Source organism: Drosophila hydei, unplaced genomic scaffold, assembly GCF_003285905.1.
Source record: "Drosophila hydei strain 15085-1641.00,03,60 unplaced genomic scaffold, DhydRS2 tig00008114-arrow-pilon, whole genome shotgun sequence".
NCBI lineage: Eukaryota > Metazoa > Arthropoda > Insecta > Diptera > Drosophilidae > Drosophila > Drosophila hydei.
Genome location: NW_022045827.1, coordinates 8697549 through 8724320, shown reverse-complemented (window position 1 = coordinate 8724320; position 26772 = coordinate 8697549). Strand labels below are relative to the sequence as shown.

General features: G+C 38.5%; 2 protein-coding genes across 3 annotated transcripts in view; both read right to left on the bottom strand.

The window, feature by feature from the left end:
* The window catches only part of LOC111600665 (E3 ubiquitin-protein ligase TRIM9), a 108393-nt gene that overhangs the window by 65144 nt on the left and 16477 nt on the right, over positions 1-26772 (bottom strand). The gene's annotated exons all lie outside the window — the stretch shown is intronic.
* Positions 11213-12092, bottom strand: LOC111600668. Its single transcript, XM_023316920.2, has one exon. It carries the CDS (start codon positions 12015-12017, stop codon positions 11346-11348), a length of 672 nt encoding a protein of 223 aa, XP_023172688.2. The 5' UTR covers positions 12018-12092; the 3' UTR covers positions 11213-11345.

Genomic DNA, 26772 nt, shown 5'->3' with positions numbered 1-26772 from the left:
TCGTAGAAGAAGATGAAGACTACAGCGAATCACCTGTAGCTCCAGAAGCCCCAGTATTGACCGACCAGCAAACTACTCCGAAACCTCGTCCGCCCCCCATATGGTGTCCAAACATCAAGTCTGTGGCCCTACTTCAACAGATAATAGATAAAGTAATTGATGCTAAATCATACGTAATTAAGCCAAAGAAGAATAACATAGGTGTATTAACCCAATGCAGTGAGGACTATCGCAGAGTTATAGACCACTTTACTAAGCTGGAATTGGAGTTCCACTGCTACCAGCTTAAGGAGGACAAACCATATAGAGTCGTGTTCAAAGGGCTTCACTCCAGCACTGATACAACACTAATTAAAAAGGAATTGGAAACCAAAGGCCACACAATTACAAATGTGCACAACCCACTGAGCCGTATGGACAAAACACCGCTAAATATATTTTTTGTTGACGTGGCTCAGGCCCCCAACAACAAAGAAATTTTGGACATTCGAGTTGTCTGCAGGCAACGCTGCACAGTGGAACTGCCAAGAAGATACAACGACCTGACACAATGCCATCGCTGTCAAGAATTTGGACACACACAACGCTACTGCCACAAAGCTCCCAGATGTGTGCGTTGCGCCGGGAAACACGCATCCAAAGACTGCACCCGCGAAAAGGACCAGGCACCAACTTGTGTGCACTGTGAGTTACAGCACCCAGCCAACTATAAGGGCTGCCAAGTATACAAGCGGTTGCGCAAATTGCAATCCCCAGCACAAAAAAGGAGTCCCACACAAACACCGTCTACGGGTCCGAGTACTGCTTCCGAAATTACAAGGCCCCGGAGCATTACCCAAGCCACGAGCTTTGCAACGCCTATTAGTGGTGTTTCTTACGCACAGGCCGCTAGAGGTGGACCGTCAAATAAGAATACCACAAGTGACACTTTGTTCACTGAAATGCTTCAGCAACAACAACGTCAGTTTGACGCAATTAATGCCGAGCTCAAAGCGATGCGAGAAGTACAATCCCAACAAGCAACCATGCTAAACAGTTTAATGGCCATCATAACCAAGCTTGCCTACAAATAATGGCTTTACGTGTGGGTATCTGGAACGCCAATGGCCTGAGAAACAAGACTCAGGAACTGGCTGCGTTTCTCTCACAAGAAAACATAGATATAATGTTAATAACAGAAACTCATGAGTGCCCCACTACACAAATTTTCGGATACGAACACTATCAGGCTCATGGTGAAGGAGCAAACTGCTTTGGTGGATCCTCAATCCTCATACGAGCAACAATACCGCATACACCTTTACTGCCAATTTGCAACGCAACAATGCAGGTCTCAGCCATCACCCTGCCTACGTCTATTGGAGCGATCGAAGTTGCGTCAATTTATCTTCCGCCAAACACTGGTCTGTGTGATCATCACATGGAACAGGTTCTAGGCCAAAGGTTGAATAAGACCCTCATCGGCGGCGACTGGAATGGATGGCACCCATTTTGGGGAAGCAATAGTGCGAATCGTCGCGGAGAAGTCATATTTGAGGCGATTCAAAACTTACAATTCAGCATATTGGCGACTGGAGCCCCCACCCGTTACCCAATTAATGGACACAGGCCCTCGGCAATCGACTTCGCTGTCTACAAAGGCATCTGTGACCGGCAATTGACCATTGAAGAATCCTTGGACCTATCCTCTGACCACCTGCCACTAATAGTCACAATCCACGCGCAGCCACAGCCCTTGCCCATTAGGAAACAACTACTGCCAGCAGGATCAGATTTAGGAGTCTTTAGGCGCGAGCTCCATTACTCTTTGCACATAGAAATGGAACTTAACACTCCTGAAGACGTGGACTACGCAGCAAACAAACTGCAGGAAGAAATAGTCAAAGCTGCGCACCAAGCCGCCCCACCATCTTGCCAAACAAGACAACAGTCTCCGTACAACATCCCCCTCACCTTGGAGGCCCAACACCTACTAATACACAAAAGATGGGCCAGGAGACGCTGGTTAAGATTACGCACGCCTGATGCCAAATCCATGTACAACGAAGCCACGAGGCATCTTAAAGCTGCTCTCGCCCTGCTTCAAAAGAGGTGTATCAGCGATGCGCTGGTACGAGCTGAATCGCCCACTGACGCAGAGTTTCAATTATGGAAATTTACAAGAAAGCTCAAACGGCAGCCAATACGACGTCATCCCATTCGGAGCATTTCTGGTTCCTGGCACATTGGAGACGAAGCTCAAGCTGAGGCTTTTGCAAACCACCTTCAAGACCAATTCACGCCGGTGATTACCGCAGAGGCCTCAGAAATCGAAGCAACAGAAGACATCGTTCTCTCGCCCCTCCCAGCTGAAGACCAGATAACTGGATGTACAAAAGAAGAGGTTCTTGAACACATCAGAAGAGTGAAGGCAAAAAAATCCCCTGGATATGATCTAATAAACGGCAGAGTCCTTAGAGCACTGCCTGACTCCACCATAGACTACATAACTATGGTGTACAACGCCATGCTCCGCATCCGGCACTTTCCAGCCTGCTGGAAGCGCGCCGTGATTGTGATGATTCCTAAGCCTGGCAAACCCGTGGGAGAAATTGAGTCGTACAGACCAATTAGCCTGTTGCCAGTACTCTCCAAAATATTCGAAAGAATATTTCTGGAACGAGTACTGACACATCTGGGACGCCAGGAGGCCATTCCAAACCATCAGTTTGGCTTCAGGAGACAGCATGGAACACCGGAACAGGTTCACAGAGTTGTGCACCATATCCTTGGAGCCTTTGAAGAAAAGATGTACTGCTCTGCCGTCTTTTTAGACATCAAACAGGCGTTTGATCGAGTTTGGCACCTGGGACTGCTGCAGAAAGTGAGGACCACCCTTCCAGCCCCATTTTTCGCGTTGCTATCCTCATACCTTATTGGAAGAACCTTCCAAGTGTCAAGGGGGCAAACAGTATCCTTGACTAGACCAATTATGGCTGGAGTACCACAGGGTAGTGTTCTAGGCCCAACACTTTATACTTTATTCACAGGAGATATGCCAACTCCCGAGCCAAATATAGGAAGTACAGATGCAGTACTCATAGCGACCTATGCAGATGACACCGCCATCTTATCACGTCACGTATCTGCGCAAGAAGCTTCAGACTCACTACAAAAATATCTGGACTCTTTCGGACGCTGGGCAAAACGGTGGTGTATCACCATTAATGCACAAAAGTCTGTACATACTACCTTCGCCACTAGAAGAGGAGATTGCCCAAGCGTTGCATTGGGGCCCACTATTCCCAAAGCCTCAAAAGTAAAGTACCTTGGTATCACTCTTGACAGAAGGCTGACTTTTAAAGCGCACATAAGTCAAGTAACCTCAAAATGCAAAAGCAAGCTAAAAACCCTCGACTGGATGCTGAGAGCTTCAAGCAAGTTGTCTTACAGCAGCAAGGCCGCCATCTACAAGGCAATAGTTGTCCCAACCTTCGTATATGGTATCTCTCTATGGGGCTCCTCGGCGAAGACTACAAGGAACAAAATTCAGACCCTGCAGAATAAAGCACTACGCAGATGGACTGGAGCCAGCTGGTTTGTAAGAAACTCAGTCTTACATAGGGATTTAGCAATTCCCACAGTTGCTGAACTCATTGGGCGACACAGTTCAAGATACGCGGACAGACTTGCAGCGCATCCTAACCATCTCGCAAGCAACCTGGCTATAAACAACAATAGGCGAAGACTGAAGAGATTGCATCCTCTAGACAATATTAGAACTAATTAAGATAGTAGCTACAAGTGCAGAATAATTGGCATATCTGCCCTCCCATTAGTTAAGGTTTAGAGCTAAATGCGCTATAGAGTCTAAGACAATAAGCTGCAACAAAATAAAGAAATAAAAACGAAAAAAAAAAAAAAAAAAAAATTTACCTGAAATTAGACAAGAGAAAATTTATTAGATTTAAATTTTATTTAATTTTATTTTGAATAATCTGTGAACTTCATTTAAAATACTTTTCAGTTATTTCTATAATAAAAAATTAAAAAATCAATGTATAAGTGTTCAATCTTTATATTTAATAATATTATTTATTTACTATAATATATATTTACTTACTATAAATATTTGAAAAAATTAAAATATGGATACAAAATTGTCTCAATTAATTATTCAATAAAAAACAACAATATCTTTAAAATAATAATACTACAAAATTGTCAATTTATTTGTTTATTTATTGAAATGCCTGAACTTTCAATGCAACTACTTGTGCTTTATTAAATGCATTTAGATAATAAAATTTAATCTCTTAGATAAACTGACGCTTTGTGTGTAAGTTTCTGCACATGTAAACGCATTCTTGGCAATTTGGGAATTTGGAATTTAGTTTCAAACCAATATCCGCAAAGGCAGCCACAATGACACCTGTGCCAGGCCAATCTCTATGCACTTCAGACAAAATCAAATGATATACAATTAATTCCCACTGCCTATCTGCATAGTATGTATGGCCAAGCCTGCAAACAAACAGGCCAAGTTGACCAGCAAGGCAAACCGAACCAGCAACCGACCAACCACTGGCTCGGGCCAATGAAAAATCTGTCAAGCTCAGTAAACTGACAAGTTAATGCCACAGCAGCATCCAGAGGCAAGGCACAGTGGGGCCAATGACTTAGCAAAAAAGCACCCAAAGGCAAGCTCAACTGGGTGGGCCAGAGAGCGAGTGAGTGTGAGAGAGTGTCTGGTCTCTGTGGTAAAATTTAATTTAACATACAATTCAAATGCTGTACGACAAATTCTTTGCACACACACACATTGGCAACCAGACCTCAGACCACAAAATATACAAAACGTTGCCTGGACACAAAGAGCCAGGATGAGAGAGTTTTTGTGTGGCGCATAACTTGGGCTCAAGGCTCAAGCCCTTAATTATATTGAGTGTATGAAATCCTTTAGCCACACAATGCAGCCCATACACACACGCACATACATAGGCAAATCCGGGGCAACAGGAAGTGAAAGTGGTCTGGACAACAGGCAACAATGTCCATGTCCTTGAACAGCGCATAATCCAAGCAATTTGCAATTTTTGGTAATTTAACTTGACAAAACTTTTTAATGGCCAATGCCAATGCCAATGCCAGCATCAAAATGGATCCCCTCTTTCAAAACTCTGGGTAATGGACGCCATTTGTGGCGATTGGTTGCGCAACTGTTGCAACTCGAGTTTCGATTTCTATTCGGGTTGAAGTCCAATGAAGCCCAATTCCCAATCAAAAAGGAAAAACGAAACCCCTTTGTTCCGTCATAAAACCATAATTTTTGATTGTTATGTACTTTAAGCGGATTTCGGCTGAGCGCAACGGGCAAAGAGATTTCATTTATATATACATATTTCTTTTGTTGTTGCTGTTGCATGCAAATTTTTGTAGCTTCTCTCATTTTCAATTTCAGTTCAGTTTGTTGTCTTTTGGTCTATTATATTCGGTGATTTATGGTCTTATGCGCAGCTTGGCCATTAACTGGGCTTAAGGCGTTAATATCCTTAGCGCAGGATTCGCTAAAAAGAGTTGGGCAATTTATGCATTGATTTGATTTTAATCTTCTTCTGGGAATACACCGCGGAGCTTCTAGCCTTTGTTTCGCACAGATCTGTTAATGTGAACAGATTTGTGGGCGTATCTTTTTGGTTACGATGAGCTTAGCGCGGCGAAAATTCTTAAATAGGGTCGGCTTTTTTTTTTGAGAGTGTGTGAGATAGTTGAGTGTGAATATGCGTATATAGAATGCAGATAGCACTTGAGCATATAATAGAATAAATTAGAAGGTTTTGGCTAATCTTTTTAACTGTCATAATAATAAGGAAATTCCCAGTAGATGTAGGAAATGTAATGAAGAAATTGAGTTCAGAATCTTGTTTGGGAGTTTCCTTATATTATTATTTGAATAGATGTACACAAAAATATAAAGTAAAATATAAGTAAATAAATATATTCGAACTCAATATAAGTAACGTAAATATAAAATAATTTATTCTAAACTTTATAATTATAAAATATATATAATTAAAATATGGTTCAATATTATATTTTATTGTTTGTAAAATATTATGAAAAAGGACAAATTAAATATATTTATATATAATACATAAGATTATATTGCTAACATTTATTCTGAAATATTTTTAACGTCCAATTATTTTTTTAATAATATATTTTTTTATACATTTTTAAACAGTTTTTAAATACAATTAAAATATTTAAAAATAATGTATGATACATTCTGGCTACTGTTATGATACTTATGCTATTTCACGCTTTCATTTAATTTGATGTTTACTGAGCAGCCTTTTTAATCTTGTTCATCTCGCAACAAAGAGTAATTTATATTAACTACCTACCTAAGTAATCTGAACGGAAAGCCACTTAAAATACAAGTTTTTTTGATTTAATCAAAATTATGTGAAACTCGATCTAACATTTAACTTTCTAAGTTGTATATCAAATTTTCTCGCTCCAACCTGAGCAAAATTTGACAACTTTTCTCCTCGCCCCTAGGACAATACCGACAATATTTATAGCTCTAATTACAAACAACAGCAGCTCACACAGACAACAGAAACAACAAGTAGAACAGCAGTCACGCCGCACTGGGAGTATCAGAAGAGCGTAATATCAACTGCGCAGCAAAAAAGAAAGAAAAGGGAGAAGCAGAATAGGATAAACTGGGGACGTAATACTGCGACCATAAGCCACAATTTCCGCGACGCCGAAAAACAGTTTAACTGTCAAAAATGACAAATAGCTCGCTGAGGATTTAATTTTAAATGCAGTTGCGCTTCAGTTTTGCATTGCAGTGGAAATTAACTAAGAGTGCGCAAAAACGTTAGCGGGGAAAACTGTGACTGGCCACCGTTAGACGGAAAAACCCACTCCCATCCCCCGCCCAGGTTCAACAAACCATGGCAACAAACATCAGCAGCAGCAGCAGCAGCAACAACCACCGAAAATCTTGGCAAAAGTAACGAAACGGAAGTGGAATTAAAAACGCGAAGGGAACACCTTGCTGCAAGGGGATTTTAAAGGGGGAGGATGGGGTGGGGAAGAGGTTTTGGCTAGGAGGGGTGCGTCTGTGACAGGCAAAAGGGGTGCAATGCGCTTTACGGCCTTTGGTCACATAGCAATGCGGCCTTTCATCTACGTACGGAAAATTACGATTGCACAATAAAGAAAAATATAAATGGAAGGGAAAAAGGATTTCTCAGTACGAATTAACAGAGGTGGATCACACACATACATATATATATATAGGTATATATAAATTAATCGTATACTCAATGTTCAGTCAGACGTTTTATTGCAATTTCAAATATGTCCATGGACATGTCCACAACGCACGTGCCCCGCGTGCAACACAGCCGACCCGGGGGTCGCTCGCATCTATCCGCTTATTAAAAATATTTGTTTATGTTTGCGTTTCTATCTGTCGCTTGGCATTGTCTTGCCTAATGATGTTTACGACTCGCTCGGCCATATAATTAAATTTTTAGACATCCACATTTTTCAACATCAACGCACATTAAACACACATGCCAAGAGCTTTGTGGGGCTGCAGATACACAGATCTGGAGAAAAGCAGAGCTGGGCTTGGCTTGCACAAATGAGTTAATCAAAGGTGGGTCATGATGTAATAACTTGGAACAAAGGTGCACACCGCGCTTTCACTTTGAAAATTCTTATAGCTGATGCTGAGAGCTGTTATATTGATTATTGTTAGCTATAGTATGAATATACTTTCAAAATATATATGCTGTGAAGCTTAAATTATTTTTGACGCATTTATATCAAACTGTGCTTGAGCTTAAATATACTTAAATTAGAAATAATTTAAGTTGTGCATAAAATTTATGTATATGAAAGAGTTTATATATAAACAAATTTGAATTAATTAACATTTTGAAATATAAACTAACAATAAATAATAATATTAAAAATTTAAAAAGAAATTATTTTAAATACTATCTATAAAATTCTTTATTCAACAATTATGTTATAAATAAATTATAATGAAAAGTGAAATAAGTAATTATAATAAATAATAAAAACCAGTTATTTTGTAAGTATCTCCAGCTTACAAATTGTATTGAGAGGCATTCCTCAACTATTGATTAGCCGCCGTAACGATTTTCTAAGTGTTCATTAGCGTCGGCATTCGGGTACTAAGAGCAACGGCTTAGTGGCACCTCTCTATGCGCTTCTCACACGCAGCTGTTTCCCTTTACTCTATGTGCCATGTAATTGCAAATCCAATTAATTTACGAACTAGTCGAAGCAAATGTGCTACTAACTGAGACATAAATAGCACAAGACTAGACACGAGACACGAGTATCTACAACAGATACTGAAATGCTCGCGCCTCTGCCTGCTCTGCCCTCTCCCACACCACGCACGCTGTTCAGTGTCTGTCTCGCCAATGCCTTTTATAGCCGGTGTTGTGTCTACGTGTGTTCCTGAATTTAAAGTGCTTGTGGTTTGAGAGACTATCGCTTGGGTGTTGACAACGTCTCTGACTGTATGTGTGTATCTTGGATTGACAAATGTACAACAATTAAGTGAGAAGTTTCGGGGATGCGACTGATGCTGATGATGCTGCCTCGAAGTTGTCAAGGAAATTGAAAAGTGAAACCTGCAGCGCACCAGAAACTTTGGCCGGATTTATGTCACAAGTTTTACTTGGAAACTAACGCAAAGACCCCACAAAACCGAGACCCATATCAACATCAATTTCACTTTAATGTTTCCCGTGCATAAAAACAGAAACAAAACCAAAAAAAAAACTTGAAGAAGAGAAATTATGCTAATAAATCGCAGCGACACGTGTCGTCGTACTCTCAACTTAATGGACATGCGCCACGAAATATGCATTGAATATTTTTTACAACATCGCCCGAGTGTTGCACATTCCGGGCGCGGATTATGGACTGCACGTGGTGTTTACACATCATTTACATAAAACGAGCAACATTTCTTGACAAAAAACAGAGCAGCAGCACCCTGAGTATGGGCTGGAAAAACCTGCACAACAAAGTTGTTAATTATACTTGACTGGACGACAACTGCAACCCAAGCCAAACCAAGCCCAACCCCCCTGGCGAAGGCTCGCAACGCTTTGCCCAGTCAAGCGCTGATAATAAAGCGAGCGGCCCTGAGGGCTTTGGGTAAGGAACTGGAACTAGGAACCTGCCCGTTTATGACGTGCCCGAAGTAAAAGAAACCATTAATCAGCGCCTTGGTTAGACTGGGCTGCTCTTACCTCAACACGATTTAGCGCTTTGCGGACTTTGTTTCACTCCCTTCTACGCGATTCTCATTACTAGCTGCTGGTCGCGTGCGTAACATTAAGCAAATACAATATGAGACCAGCGAACGATTTTCAGATAAAGACCATTTAAGTGCACAGAAAGAACAACTTGTATTATAACTAATTGCAGTAATTAATGAGTTTAGTTTACATTTTTGATGAGCCATAATTGAATGGTGGAATGAGAGCGCGCCTTGATTGATAGCCTGTAAACTGATACCAATTTGACTAACTAAGCAGGGGAACTAGTTATTTGTTTAAGTTAGAGGAGACAAATTTAATTGAAGCTGGTTAAGAATAAGCAAAAGAGAGTTTTGATTTATTACAATTTTTTTGGTTTTTTATTTTGTAGCTCTATTCAAGCTTTTATGCATGGCAGAGCAGAATAGTCAAAGGATTAACTCGGATTCGCTGAAAGCTTCGTACGAGTACTCATAACCAAATTGCAAATCTTTTGGAATTCATCATTAAAAATCTGCCTAATATAATAACACTATATTATCAGCTTCAGTCAATCTCCAGACAAAGACTTTAGTTAAAGAAAAATTAATTTTCTTATGAAACTCTACAGTTAAGCAAATTGATATAGAGCGAGTGAGAACATTTTAGCTGTAATTTAATCAACAACTAACAACTTGACTCCTTGACTAGAAAATACTCAAAAATATATGTACACATTAAGTCAGTAAACAAATTTAAAAGAAATAACATAAATTTTGGAAATTGCAAATTCATTTGCAATTCAGCTCAAGTAATTGCAGCGACCATTAAACTAATTGCATACAATTCACATTTGATGGCAGACATTGCTGAAAATGCCCAAATGTTTAATATGCATATAAGAATAAATGGTCACAGATCCAGCAATTGCCAAACGCCCAACGCCCAACCATAGAAGCAGCAGGAGGCGGCAGGCCATATACTGAATGAATGCCATTTGACCTGAGCACCCCCGAAACATATGGCAAATCAAAAGCGGCAAAAAGCGAAAGCAAATTGCTAGAGGGTAGCAGGCAAAACCACCTGTGCAGCAGGCGGCATCAACAACATGCTCCACACACAAAGAGCAATCAAACCATCCGCCATAGCAAAGGCAAAGCAAATTTCATATAAAATTAAATTAGAATTTTCGGTAGTTGTTTGTCTATTTCTGTATGTCTGTCTGTCTGTCTGTTGTTCCTCTCTTTCTCTCTCTCACTCTCTTTGCTCACTCTCTATTGCTCAATTTAAATGAATGGCAAAAGGAAATTGCAGCACGCACGCACATGAAACTCGCTTTCAATTAAAAAAAATATGTAAAAATAAATAAGGATCGTTTTGCAAATATCCTGTAAGCAGATTGAATTTTATAAATTAAAAAAAATATATATATAATAATAAATGTATTTAACTTACATATATTTTTAAAGATTTTAAGATTGATTTTATCATTTCTTAAAATGCAAAATCTTAATTTTATCACTCTCTGCCTGTCCCTCATCTTGTCATAAACACGCCCACTTTCATGCACTTTACAGGGTATACAAATATTGAAATTACACTGCCGCAACATTAAAGTCAAAAATATGTATTCACAAACAGCAGTAGGACAGTTGTAGGCGAGCAATAGGGAAATAGTGTGTGGCAGGAGTTGACTGTCTGGCAGCGACAGGCGCACAGAGAAATGAACAAATGACCGCAGGCAGGCGGCACTCGCATTTGCACGACTGAATGCGTGAGTGTTTGTGAGTGTATCTTTGAGTGTTCTGTGGCGGTTGGGTCAAACGGACTGCGCAAATGCTCAAATGCTCAAATGCCTACGCAACTGGGCGCATTTTCAATTAAAATTTTCTGTTTTTAATCATTTTTGTAAGTTGCATGTTTATTGAAAAAATCCTGAGTTGCGTATTATTTATATATATTTATATATTTTTATCTGGATGTAATGTTTACGACGCGTTGCAATTTAAAATTTTTTTTGATGTTTTGAATCCTGAATTTTGTCTGCGGTTAGCCACGTTAGCGGCTTAGAACATAATTAAAGCCATCCGCAATTATGGTCAAGTCGCTGTCTGTGCTATCCGCCTTGTAATTCTTGTTGTGCCACACATATTCCATTTTCATGGGTATGCTAATAGAGATGCCACCGCCAGAGGACGTGCTTAAGGTTCTGGCACCAGAGCCGCTGACCGTATCTAAGCTTAAACTGGCACGCAGTGTATCAGTATCGAAGGAATCGTCGATACCCCCTTCCAGCCACGGCTCATACCGCACAAGCTCGGTGCTGGGCTCGTCCTTCTCATAGGGGACTATAGCTAGGAAGTTTTCCGTAGTGCTCGTCTCGTCATCCCCTTGACTGGCGGCATCCTGCTGATTATAATTTGTGGCGTCATCGTCCTCGCTCAACGACGATGATGGTAACGATGTCAAAGATGATTGAAAATTTCCGCGAAACTGACTTTCACATTGTGAGACTGTGGGCACATGATCGGTGGCCGAATTGCCGCCAGCCGTGAAGCGCATCAGATGGGATGTGGATTCGTGTAGCATACATGTATTTTGAAATAACACATGCTTAAGCATTATAAAAGATTCACGCATTTCCGTTAGCTGATCCTCGCTGTACTCCGCCCATAGCGGCGATTTGGGCACGGACAGTGCTTTGATCAGGAAATCCAAATCTTTGTCCATCAAGGTCGTGCAAGTTGAGCGAGCGAATCTTTTTCGAATTCCTATTGAAATAAACTACAATTTTTATGAACTATAGAACTTGACGCAACGAATTCAATAATGAATATATTTTATGAATATATTTAGGTATGCTCCATAGGCAGATTTAAATAAACGTTGAATTTAAGAATTTATTTCGTGAAAATCATCTCAAAGCGCAAATTGAGCAACTCACTTGCAAAATGGTTTACGTAAGCCACTTGCATAAAGCACTCACAGCCAGGCACACAGGTCTCTCAAGTGGACAGCAAAGTGCACAGCTAAACGAAGAACAACATCAGCATCTGGAGACAACAACTAACTTGCAGCAGTTTACATTCAACGAGTCTCTAAAATAATACAATTTTCCTCTAAATTTGGTCAAAGATGCCACAAAAATAAACTATGAACCGCATGGACTCAATGTCTTATGCCAATGCAAATGTCCTGTCGCATGGATACATCACAAAACATTGTCCTGCGACCCGCCAACTGCGTTGCTGTTTCTTAGTTAAAGCAAGCCCCAGCTACGCCTCAAGTGTGTCTGGCTGGCTGTATATGTGTGTGTTGGTGTTTAAGAGTGTGTGTGTGTATGTGTGTTTGAGTGTTTGGCATTAGTTGCCTCAATGGTGAACCCTTATGACCAGCTAACAAGCAGGCAAATGTTTTAGAGATGGCCTCAAGTCGTGTCATGAAAAAGTCTAAGGCAGGTTCAAGCAAATACAACATAAGAGAGTTAAGATGTGAATGAAATATAATTATATAAAATAAATTAATATAAAATATAACTAATTAATTTTCAACAATAATTTTTAGAACTTTTTCAACAGCAAGTTTAACTATTGCTGCTTCCAGCTAAATAGCTCTAGATATATCTTGAGTACTTGGCTTAGCAGCCCAGGTGCACTTAGTTCTTAAGTTTACATGATCTTAGTATTTTTTTTTCATTACATTTAAATAGATCAAATACCATATAGTAATCGTTTATTATATATTTATAATAAATACATTAAGGTATTTGACATAACATATAAAAATTGATTCTTTAATGAAGATATTTTTTTTAAAGAAATCTTCATTATAATATTTTAAACTAAAACAAATCAATATTCTATATTTTAAAAATGAAGAATTCAAGTTCTACTGAAAAATTCGCCTGGAAACATATATTTCCGGAACAGCCATGGATGCTACACTGAAGACATAGCCTCGATTGACTTATCAAATATATCTATCAGATCATGCTTACTCAGCTCTCATTTAGTTATACTGCTCTCTCTCTCTCTCTCTCTAAGCACTCTCTCTCCCCTCATAAGCCATCTCATAAAATTCTCATTCTCCTCCAAATCCATCTTCTGCTTACAATTTATCATATCGCATTCCACTTCAGCTTTCAGCACGTGGCCATCTCTAATGCAGAGCCTGCTCATAGTCAAGTATATGATGCGAACAGATCCTTGATGCTCCTGAGTTGTGTGCTAGCTTGTTTATTTGTTTACTTTTTGCCATTTGGCTGTGTGCAAGTTTTCTTTCAGCTTTCTTTCATGTCTGTCTGTGTTGTTGCTGTTGCTATTGCTATTTCTTGCTTTTTTATTTTATTTTCTTTTTTTCTCACACTGTCATGAATATTTTCGTATATTCATATTTTCGTCCGGCTGCATGTGAATTTTCTGCTCTACACTGGCAATTGGGCGCAAAACTTTTAGCTGCTTGGTTCATTGCTGTGGCTGTTGCTGTTGCTGCTAAGAAGGACGCATGTGTAAGACCCATGTTATTTAATAGGCTTTTGTGTCTTTGCCAACGCTGTTTACTTCAAGTGCCTGCCACGCCCCAAGCCCAGTAGCTTGCCCTCTGTTTGTCTTGTTTGTCTGGCCACATTTGGTTTGCTCTGCGCTGCCTTTGCTCTTTCTTTCTTGGTAATGCGTTTAGATTATTAAACATATTTGAACAGTCTACTTGATGGAAGACTTTATGGTGTTTGCTAGAAAATTGGAACTTGCAGAAACTGCGACTTTTTATTTTCTGAAACTAAAGTTTGTATTTCTTAGCATTCAATTTATCATTGGCAGTTTAGAGCTCCTCGTTTCATGTGCTTACTGTATGCCTCAATATATTTTATAGCCCGTCTTCAAGCGCTATTCGAAATGCTTTGGAAAGCAACTGCCGCTCTTAAAGTGTTTAGTAAAAACGCACAGGCACTGCTTCTAAGTAGGTCAAGCCATTAAAATTGCTACTAAATACACACCCACACACTCCCTCACTCACACACACACATGCACATTCTAGCTCCGACTCCCTGAGTGCAGATTTATGTATTGTGGTTGGAGTTTTCGCTCTTCTATGGTTTTTCCTGTCGTTGTTTAATCGTTAAAGGACTTGTTTTGTTGCCATTGCTTTTAGTTAAAGTTCCGGGCAATGCGTTGACATTACAAGCAAGCAGGGGAGTTAACACACACACCCACACACACGCACACACACACACGTATGAAGCCATCACAACAGAGGGCGCCACCTGCTACGTGGCAGTTGCTTTAGTTTGACTTTGTTGCCCTCGCACAGTTTGTACAACGCAAAAGTTGCCTGCTAAATGCTTTCTGATTGTTATTTCTCGTGTTTTCGCCAAGCTCCACTGTTGCCACATCCAAATTACAATTATTACATGCCACTGGTTCCACAAGCTCCTCTCACTCTCTTCTTGCCCTTAGATACTTTTGCAGTTTACTTCAGCCTCAGCAGCTTTTCTACGAGGAAAACTTTCCATTTTAAGTTTGGCTGAGTTTTGCTTTCTGATTCTACAAATGCAAAATCTGGCAATATAGGCGTGTTTAACATAAACTTAAGCTGTTTGTAATGACTTCGTAGCGTTTTTTCTGCTCCCAACTCCCTGGAGCACTGCCTTTAAGCCATGGCAAATTTAATGAAAAAACTTTATGACTCAGAGACGGCTTGGGATAACAATTAAATGCTGGTCAAGTAAAAGAGTTTTACAAGATAATGCGCGATGGAAAAGCGAGCTGAAAGCGTAAGTGAGTTGAAAGGATTTTCTTAAAATTTCTTAAAACGTTTGTTAAAAATTTTTTATGAATAAAATAATTTTGCATAAGGAAAAAAAGAGTTTTGTTTGAAAAGGATTATTATAAAAGGTATTCAAAATATATAATAATTTAATATAATATATTCTATTCTAGACTAAAGCATCTCTATCTCTGGCTTTTCTGAGAGACAAACTTTTCAGAGATAGATATCATTTTACCTGGACTAGAATTTATTTTAATATTTTATACATTTTAAATATTATTGTTTTTATTTTTTATATATATATACTATATATATTATTAGGCTATCCATTTACATCTACATTTTATTGTAAATTTAACAAAAATTTAAATTAATATACTTCAGCTTTTAGACTTGCGCAGTTGCTGCCTCTAGATACTCTCTTACTTTTAATTTAGCCAATTTTTCTTAGGGCTATCTTAAGAGCAAGCCCAAGGCCCTCAGCATTTGCTGTTCATTAGCGATAACAGCGTTGAGAAATAAAGCCAAATCGTATCATTAACTCGCCAAAAAGAGAGCGGCAGGAATACCTTTGGCCGGATAAGCAGCTCATTACTCAAATGCAGGCTGACGCATGTATAAAGGCCGGCAAAAAAGGGAAAATGTCAGGTCAAAAATGGACAGGCTATGTATGTGTGTGTGTGCTTGTGTGTGCTTGTGTATGTGTCTGATCTGGTTGTGATTTACAGCGCCCGGGGCCAAGTGAGCAAAAGAAATTGCTGGGCTCAGCAAATGGCAGGCTTACAATAAAACATAATAATAATTTGTTATAAAAAGCAAAGCGCACAGAGATAAACAAAATAAATGACAAAGGCATGTCAGCACAAAAGGCGAAAACCAAAGAAGCCAAAATGAGCAAAGAAAACTCGAACTCGCTGCACAAAGAAAAACAAACTAAAGACAATTTTTGGGTTACCCTCGGCGACTTGTGCAACCCTCAGCAGTTTTTTTTTCTGCTTTCCATTTTTTTTTTGCTTTTACGCAGCTCCTACTAGAGACATTTGCATAAATTATCATTTGTTTAACATGCCTAGCAGCCCGCCCTGCTCGAAACAAAAAAAAAATGTATATAGAATAGATGTGGAAGTCTCATGGCAGAAGATACCTTGAAATGGGAATGGCAATGGAATCAACGCGGACTCTGCGTTTCTGTCTAAAGGCAAATTGGTAATAAAAGCCAAATGCATAAAATAACATAAAACAAGAATTTATGTGCACAGCAACAACAGCAACAGCAACAACAACAACAAACATCAAGCAAATTGCAATAAAATGCAAATTTAAAAGCTAAAAACGAATTGAAATGCGCCTTAAAGTCGACTATGGACCACGTTCTAGTTGAAGTTTTTAATATTTTATGCTTAATTTTGTTGAAATTTACCATCAAATAAAACAGGAATATCAAACGCCGCTAACCACAAGAAGGGTTAAGCGTTTCGCGCTAGCCGAATGCTAAATACACTAGTAGAAGATGTATGAAATTGTAATGAAACTTTATAATATTCTAATAAAGTAACTTATTAAATTATTATAAAAAGCAAATTTTTTAAACATTTTTAAAGTTGATTCTCAAATATCTTATTATCTTTCCTTTAAAAATAAAACCCATCAAATATTTTTTATATCACCGAATTTTTTGAACTTATTCAGTTCTTCCTTCGATGTCCTCTCAATCACTTAATTGTATATACAACAGGAGAAGCCTAATATTAAACCATTCTCACTTCAACTACCAATATAATATATATTTATATATACAAACTGCTCTCAGCTATTAAAGCTTCTCCCACTGTCTTTCAAAGTCCATAACAAAAACAAAACACTCTTCAGTAGAGTATCTATTGGAGTAAAGAAGGGGGCGCACGCTACAGGCTGGCTGTTTATTTTGACAAGGGGCAGCGGGGAGGTGGAGAGGGCAGTTTGAGCTTTGCTGGCGTCGTACGTTCGGCGGGCCTACACTGCTGCCCCCTGCTCCTAATAAAATGTCTCGCTCGTCTCTTTATGTTGCGGTTGCTGTTCTTCGTGTTCTTATTCGCTGCCGTTTCCAAGCAGCTGAGCACAGCTGTGTAGCGCAAACATTTCCTTACATTTTAATACACTTTTTGCCAGCCACGCCACGCCAACGCCCCCGCTCCCACTCAAGTCCAACAAAAACAGGCAACAGCCCGCCGGCAGGTGAAGTTATTCTTTTTCGTTCCTTTTGCCCTAAGCCCCAACCCCGACGCCAACGACAACCGCTTTTTCCCAACAACTTTTTCTGCACAATGAATTTTTGCGCATTTTCCACCTGTATGAGCTGCTCCCCTTATAGCCACGCCCCCATCCCAATTGCAGCACACTGCAGGAAATCGATTCGTTGTGGTTGTCGCTCTGTGTAATGATAGAACGGCCAGCGAAAATTTCCATTTTCCATTTTTTCTTTTCATGTTTTATTTTCCAACTTGTGTTGTAGCTGCGCCAAAAGTCACAGAAAGCTCTTTGCCGGTAACTATGCAAATTCAAAGTAAATACCAGGGCTTAGTCATTGGCAAATTACCAAAGGGCCCGACTGCACAGGTGGAGAAAGACCAAAGACCAGCGCAAGACTTCTGGCATACGTAGCTGTACCTCTCCATTAGCCAGGCTCTATTAGCCTTGGCTCAACACACACAAAAATGAGCACAAATCTCAGTTAATTAAAGTCAACAGAGGGCATCATTTGGAATGGAAATGTCAAAGTGCATAACAAGTACGGATGGGGGACATTGTGGTTTGTTTTAGAAAGTTAGATAAACAAAATGCGGAACGGAAAAGGCTAAGAAATTAATATGCGAAAAATTAGGAATTAAAAATATTTAATATTTTTAATGTATATAAAATACTACAGAAATACTGTTGATTAAATTAAATCTTGTATATTCAAGATTAACTGCATATAATAAGTACACATTCAAAATTTATGATTGTGAGCAAGACTTAATGAAGCATAAAAAAACGATTAAATATTGATAAAATTAGATAATTCTATAATAAAGATCGAATTTTTACGAATTAACGATAATATTAATTTAATTTCATTTTAAATTAATAATGTATTATTTTAATAATTTTTGAATTTGAAATACTTTTTAGTTTTATATGTGTAGTATTTAAAATTATTAATAAATATTTTATTGTTAGCAGTCGATTTTGGCCAATTGTCAAAGACTGCAATATTTGCTTTTGCTTAATTACACTGAAAAATAGTAAAAAAAATAATTCAATATTAAAAAAAAAACGTAATATTATTGTTATAAATTGATTGCAACAAATATTTATCAGTAAAATCTAATATCAAACAATTGAAAATTTATTTTCTTTGTTTTTAGAATTATGGAAAAGATTTAAATATATATCTTATAAGATTTTAAAATGTATATTTAAATAAGAAATTATTTACTAACTATATATGGTTTATGAATGTTATGCTATGAATAATTTTAAAAACATATAAAACTCTTTCATATTATTTTCACTTAAAAATTGTCCCAGTATATAACAAAACAAAAGCATTTGGCCCCCTTAACAAATGCAAAAGGCCCGCACTTTATGTTAAGCAGCCAAAGAAGGCTAATAAAAATTTAAAAACTCGAAATCTGTGATGTGGGTAATTATTGGCAGAGTCTGAAGTAAAAGGGTTTTCTGATTGTTGTGCCACAAGGGGAGGAAAGCAACAAGGGAAATGGAAATTGAAATCAGCAATTCCCTCCGCCCAGCAGATCTCCTTGTGGCGTTTGTCATATAGCATAGAATTTCAATTAAAAATTAGCACTTGGTCGTTAATACAAAATATTGCTAATTAGATTGCTAGACGAGAGGAACTGTTACGTTAACTGCCGGCTGCTGACTCTATTGCATTGATTTTAACATGGTCATGAATATTAAATTACCGTTACACACACACATACACAGAGAGAGAGAGGGAGACAGTATTTAAGATAGGAGAGTGTGTCGTCTTTTTCGCTCTGTGTATTATTTGCTTTGGTCGTGGCAAAAGTTTGTCTGCCATAAATTAAAATCCAAACACGCCCACACACAACGCCCGCCCTTGCAGCCCCAACCGCTCGACAATTCGCCTGCCACTCAGAATGTTGACGGTAATTAACTTTTAGGCATTTCCTATGCATATTTATAGGGGGCGTTGGGTGTTTGTTGCTTGCATAATATTAACATATATAGCAGAGAGGAAGAGAGAAGAGTCGGGACACGGGGAAGGGCTAGAGTGAGGAGTAGATGAGCGCGTGTCAGCTAAAAGCTGAGCTGCAACGTGCTCTCACTCTTGACAGATGATGCGCACAAGGCCGTGGAAGAACATCACAATTTTTTCCCCAATATTTTTTGCCACTCAACCTTTTATGCTATTTGTGGGCGTGGTCTTTGCTATTACATCTTTCACGCATTTTCTGACTATTCGAAAACTCATTTTTGCTGTCGGTTGGCATCTGCTTTTGTCATAAATAAATAATGAATTAATCATCAGTTTAGCTAAGCATTTTTTAAGAGTTTTTCCGAATGGCTTTCCATAAAGAATTTTCACTTGTGCATTGAACTGAAAAATGCTTAGCAGATTTTATTTTTATATGGACTACAAATTCATTCACTCATAAATTATTAATGATATATTAAAAGGTCGTTTCCTCTGATATTTTTATTTTTTTAAGCACATATATTTCTCATTCATTCACAGGGCGCAACTGTCAAAGCCAGTTGAGACTTGTCCTCAATAGGTCCTGACAGTTGATGGCAAAGCAATTAGGAGGTGATTTCGCACGGATTCACACTGCGGAATGAAACTTGAAGAACGTTAAGCGTAAGGTAACGTCAAGATTGTATTTAAGATAGATATAGATTTAGATATAGATATTATGACTCGATAAATTCGCATTTAGCCTTGATTACTTAAGCATAAGTCAAAGACTTTTAGGTTTAGACATGTAAAATATATTATCTAACATATGTTCCATATAATTTTACATAATTGATTCACTTTTAGTTAATATAAAATCGCAAACCCATTTTAATGCGAATTTCGTTTATGTTAGAATTTTAAAATATTTCATCCAATATTCTGAGCAATTTTATCTTCTCCTCCAAAACTATACTTCGTACACAAGCATTATTTTGCCACTCCTAATTGATCAGCAAACTTAAGTTAATTATTTTTTGCATGCATCCTGCTGTCTGGTCGAGCATACAAATTGAATTTTTCCCTGTAGGCAAATTGTGTATGTGTATGTTTTCTATGTAACCTAGCTCTAACGAACGTTTCACTTTAACTTTGAATTTTAATTGGAAAAATGGCAACAACAACAAGTGGGAGAGTAAAAACACAACAGATGCAACAATATTGGCATAAAACTACACTTAAAACTCAATCAACTGCGTCTAACAATATTAAAAGAGGCTACATGGCAAGACAGAGGGAAAGAGTGAGAGATAGCGGAGAGAGAAAGGCAGAAAAATAAAACACGCATACGCCATGTGCTGCAGCGACTACGTTGAAATAAAGAATGCAATCAATTTGTCAACGTCTCTTTGAATGTCGCCTTGTATGTTTTAGTTGTTATTGTTGCTATCGTTATACCCTGTGTACATTAAAAATAATGGCCCAAAAGGGTTAAGTGAGAAATTGCTTATGTTATACAGGGGTTTATTGCAAAGCTACTATGTACAGCTTGAACTGTTATACATCAATTTCTTACAATGATATATTGGCTTGAGATGTGTTAAGGATATGGATTCCAAATCTAAAAAATATTAAAGCTTTGTATGTCTTTATAAGAAATATATATATAACAGAACTGTTATACTTTAAACTGTTATAAATAAGTATATATATATATATATATATATATATATATATATGTATATATTTATTTATATGTATATCTTATATTAAACTGTTGTACAGTTGTATAACAGTTTAAAGTTCGGCTGAGATTCAGTGTTTGTATGTTATACTTACGTATACTGTCTTACATGTCATTGATTTGTTTCAGAAATTGAATCCATTATCAAACACTGAATCTGAGCCGAACTTTAAACTGTTATACAACAGTTATACAACTGTTATACAACTGTTATACAGAAGTCTCCTGTCATATCTAATTGAAAAATGGAATATATCTTAATTAAATGACAACTTCTGTATAACAGTTCGAATATGACTTGCTTATGCCCTATTTTCAAGACAAACTCGAGAGTATTTCCCAATCTAGCATGCTCGACTCCAGTCCTGTTGTTGTTGTAATTGTTCCAGCAGTTACTGCCTCTTGTCTGTTTTGTCTCCTAGCCCCATGTCCGCTGCGTTGTCATCAAACACGTATGCCGGCAATTTATGTTGTCGTCTGCGTCTCGGCTGGTTTTTTGTGCCGCACGACAACGACGTTGAGGACGACTGCTAGCAGTGTAGTAAATAAATTTAAAAGCGCTTGAAATGGGTGGCTAGGGGGCGTGGCCAGGCCGCGTGTCAGCCTCAAGCAATTTGCCTTGTCGAGGTGACTCGGCAACATTTTGCATGCGTTTGCTGCACTAACCCAAATGCCCATGTGCCTGCTCCTTCCCCTTCCCCTTCACCAATCCCCTTTCCTCTTGTCCTGTTGATGATGACATTCAAATTTACTGTGACACTAGTAAATTCAATTAAAATGCTGTGCACTGCTTGAAGCACAAACGCATGCGAGCCCTGTCTACTAGGCGTATGCGTAACCACATTACGCTTTTTGGCCTAGAATTTGAAGTTTGTTGCTGAAATCAATTCAGTCGCCCAGTCGCCACTCGCAGCTGCTGGCGCTTAAGTGCAGTGCAGCCTAATGACTGTGCGACCACACACACAATTATTGTTGCTGCTGCTTGGAACGGGTTTTCCTTGAGCCGCAAAAATTAAATCCTTAATCACATAACACAGACGCTCAAGTGAGATACAAACAGGCAAAAGGATATGCGTCGGCTGCTGCTTCTGTGGCAGCCAGAAAAAAACCACAACAGACGTGTTGTTGTTGCTGAGCTTATGATATTATTGCACTTGTCACACACAGAGAGGGAGAGCGAGAGATGCCCATAAAGTATGCAAAGTTTTATGCCAGCGCAAATGAAAACAGCAAACAACACACCAGAGCTGCTGCAAGGGCTGTTTGTAAAGGGATTGAGCTAGGGGTGTTGGAACAACATGTGATGAGCGGGTGCGGAGGCGGGGGGAAGTCTTAAAAGGGCAAATGCAAGTGGTGGCATGTGCACATGCAGGTGCCTCTCGAAAGGCATGCCAATGCAGCTCAACTAAGCTTAACGCTGCACTGTGAGAAAATATGTCAGCTGCGGTTCGCCTGGCGTATGCGTTATATTTATGTGCGAGTGTGTGACCTGCCTTCAGCTCAAATCAAATTTGCACATGCATTGAAATGTTAGAGCCAAGTGTTATGGCATGCATAACGCACACACACAGTGAACGGAAGAGACAAGCAACCCTTAACGAATGCACGCAAGTCCTGGCATTGTCCTGTCATCGTTATTGCTTTTGGGAATATGAACGGCATGCGCCGCATCTCCGTTTCCATTTCTACTGCTCTCTTCTGTCTCTTTCTGACTGCGTTTTATACATTTTAATTTGAAAGAGCGTCTCCTCGACTCGGGGTTGCTTAACAGCCTCCGAGCCAGACCACAGCTTGACTGACTGCCTGCCTGACAGGCCTGACGAGCCCGACATTTGTTTTCATGTGGCGCACATCTATTTTTTATAAGCAGACGCAATTGTTTCGAAAATGAAAGGTTAAATGTTAAATGTGACTTTGAAAACAATGGCCGTGCAGCAGCAGAACACCCAACTCTGCTCTCTCCCTCTCTTTTATGGGCCAAAGGGGTTTGTTGCTTGTATCAACAACCAGGAAATGTTGTCATTGTGCGCCTTGGCCCTGGCCCTCGGAGAGATGTGCCAAAAGGAAACATTGTCAATGAACTTTCGCTCTGTGTCTGTGTCTGCTTGTGTGTGTGTGTTTACAAGTTGCAAAAGAGTTTTGGGAATAGCTTTTGGCAAACGTTTCGCTATCGAGCGAGTGCAGGCAACACAAAGTGAGCTAAATTAGAACTGAAACTAAGTGCTTAAGATAATCATGTGCTGGCTTAGATAAAAATGTATATCAGATAAAAGGCTAGTTATCGAATTGGGAGTAGTTATGGCAACAAAGAGATAACTACTTTGGAGAGAGAATAGAAATTTTAGAAATGAAATAATCCGAGAATTTAGTTTTTGAGATATTTCAAATTTATAGTTTTCTTAGCTAAGAAATGAAAAAAAAATTTTATCAAAAATTCTTTTTTCTATTATTTTTTATTTTATATATTCATTTAACTCTCCAATTTCTCACTCTTTCCCTTTTCAAATCACTTTCAACCGCACTGAACAATTTAGCGAACATTTTGCTGAGTTGCTTTTCGCGCAACTTTTGCTTAGCCAAACAAACTGTAGTCGAACAATTGTGGCCGAAAAACTTTCGAGTGGGGACATGCAAATGAAGGCAAATAACTAACATGATCATGATTTAAGTATCTCGTAACTAGTGTAGCTGGCTGGGGGCGCCACGTGGCAATTCAATTCAATTAAAAACTGCTGACGCAGCGTTCGACAAGTCGACCAGATAAAGTCCCTCAAAGTGCGCTGCTGATGTGGCAGACATTAGAACCAGAAGCAGGACCTGTGGTCCCTAACTAATTACAACAAAATTAGACTAGAGCAACTACAGCGAGTGAGCCTTGAGTTGGGCGTCCAACATAACAACAAATTACACAAATGACATGCTGATTAGGACGAACAAATATCCGGCTGCTGTGCTACTACTTGCCTTGATTATGCAATTTTAATTAAAGCCACAGACAAAAGGCAAAAAGAAAAGAATTGTCAACACACGCTGCGCCTCAATGTTGATGTTTATGATTTTTTTCTTCATTTTTTTGCGCCTTTTTCCCTTTGTGGTCTTGGGCACTTTTAATTCAATTACGTCTTGTGTTATCAGGCTGGCAGCTAGAAATTAATGAGCGCTAAATTAGTGAAGATTATGCCATTAGGGGTTGCTACTCCTACCAGTCGCTCTATCTTTGTCTGTCTGTCTGCCTGCCCTTATCTATATTATTGCTAGCCATCTTGTGTTCACAGCCTAGTCGGCCAGCTCATCAACTCTCGGCATTGTCTTGATGATTTTTATTGTTTACTTGACCTAATTTCATTGTTGGGCTGCCTATTTCGCAGGCACCCCTAATGTCGTAGCCCTAGTCAGCAGCCCTCTCTGTTACTCTCTCTCTCTATCCTTATTTTTTTCTTTGCCACACACGAACACACAAAAATGCGCTCATAAGTTGGCAAAGGCACTTTTGGCATGCTTTGTGCCTTGTCTCCCTAATGGCCAGCAATCTGAATTTATATGAAAAACAGCCACAGCCACAGCCACAGCCTCAACCTTGACTACAGCAATTGCCGTCGACGTCATGCAGGTAGCCGCAGCATAGATCCTGTTGCGCAACTATTTTAATTTGCATTTTTCTGCAATGCCAATTGAAATTTATGAAACGTTCAAATCTGCAATTTCTGCTAAAGGAATTCGCCTAAGCGAAAAGTTAAATAAAATTGAACAAAAATATTCTGCAAAGTATGTATAAAAGACTAGAGTAGCTATAGTAGTTAAATGCAGTCGAAAAGCTTAAAGTTTACTTCAATTTTATATGCTCAATGTGAAATAAATATATAAAAGAAACATTTCGTTTAAATTTTGTTATATATTTTTGGGCAAATATAAATAAATCGTTGTCAAGAAACTATAGACGCTTACAGCTTTTCAGCTTGTTTTTTGGCTCAAATGCTTGTGGGTCAGTTTATGACCCAAAGATAAGCAATAAGTAGCCAGACGATAAAGAAAGCCAACAAAAAATAAACAACAAAAATGTCAAATAATTTAATAAAGAAAATGTGCCCAAAAGTCAGCGACCCAGTGACCTTTTTCTACTCTCTTTTTAGCTAAAGAAAAATGGTCAGCATAAATAAAAAATGTTACTACATTTTAGCACGTTACACAAAATAAACGACGCCTGCGAAAAGGAAGCGAAAACACAGTCAGCAAGGGGATATTCGGCTATTCAAGCTGGCCATTCACTGATAAAAGAAAAAACTGAAAAAAAAACTGTGAAAAACAGTGAAAAACTGTCAAAATGTGTGGGCAATTTTCGACTAGGGCGAAGGAGTTCGTTTACACAACTGGGACAAAAAGCTGTACTCGTAATCAATTCCGGGCGGAAAACGTTTATGGGTCAAACATTTTTCAGTTCGAAACGTGGCTGTAGCTGTGGTTGTGGCTTAATTAGCTGCCACGTAGCAGGCATAACTCAGCAAGGTTGGCCTATTAATCTAAATTATTTCGTTGCCCAAGCAAATAAATTAAAAAAAATAAATGTTGACCGGAAGCCAACGAAAAAGTCAACAAATTAAAAAATGTTGTTTGGCCTGCAAGGGTCGAGGGTTCGACAGGTGTCGCAAAAGGACACGACCGAGTGCCTGACAAAAGTCAACCTGAATCAATGGCTTTATTAAGCACAAGTCACGTTGCCCAATACAGAAGCTCACATAAAAGAGAAGCTGAGATGACCCCACACACAGATGAAATGATATAAATTCATATCTCGCTAGCGCACGTCACAATATTTATCAACAATGCCCGACGGGCGTTTATTGATTAAAAATTGTTCACAACTCGGCGTCTGGGGAAGTTTTTTGATGGTGGAGCAGGGAGAGAGCAACAGACAGACAGAGTGGGTAAGAGAGAGAGGGCGGGTACTTGTTGACAGCCCCAATGACCGGGGGCTACAATTTCAGCTAAAAGGTCGCCATTTTGTGGCTAAGAAAAAGTTTTTTGTGCCTATGTAATTTTAAGCTGCTTTCGTTGCGCTCAAAATTTAATTAATAAACATTAATGTAATATCATTTCCATTTTTTGAGGTTTTGTTACACGTGTTGAAATTCTGTAAATTTGATACATTTTTAGCGCTTTCTCATTTTCGTAAACAAATAAACGGAAATGCCAGAGGCCAAAGGGACTTACATTACGTGACAGCAATCAAAGCGAAGGAAGCGCAGAACGTTTTACATACCTGGAAAAAAGAAGAGAAAGAGAGCATAAATAAATGAAATTTCAATTCAAGCTATATTTAGAATATACATTAAGCAGAAAAAAATATAAAAGAATAATCTAGTTTTTTTCTGAATTTAATTTATTTAATCAGAGTTCACACAGGCAAATATGTTTAAATTAAGTTTATAAAGAGAAAACACAGAAGTCACATTATTTAAAATAATTATTTTATTTTAAATATTAAATATTGAATATTGAATGATAAATTTATACGTATTTAAAAGAAAACAACAAAAACCGATAGGAAAGTATACTTCAGATAGCAAATATTGATTTCTTTATGGACAGCAATCAATATGGGCTCTAAACGAATGATACGGTTATATATAAGATAGCCAGATCCAATATATTATACTTCTATTATACTGATACTTCAAAAGATAATATTACTGTTGCTATATTTCTATAAAAAGTCGCTCAAAGCGATTCTTTTTTCCATATTACGCTTTATTCCAATAAAAAATAATTCTCTCCCCCTTTCAAAAGTAATCAAT

Excerpts from the sequence above, each read along its gene's own strand:
- LOC111600668 (XM_023316920.2), bottom strand. The coding sequence starts at position 12,017 with ATGGACAAAGATTTGGATTTCCTGATCAAAGCACTGTCCGTGCCCAAA.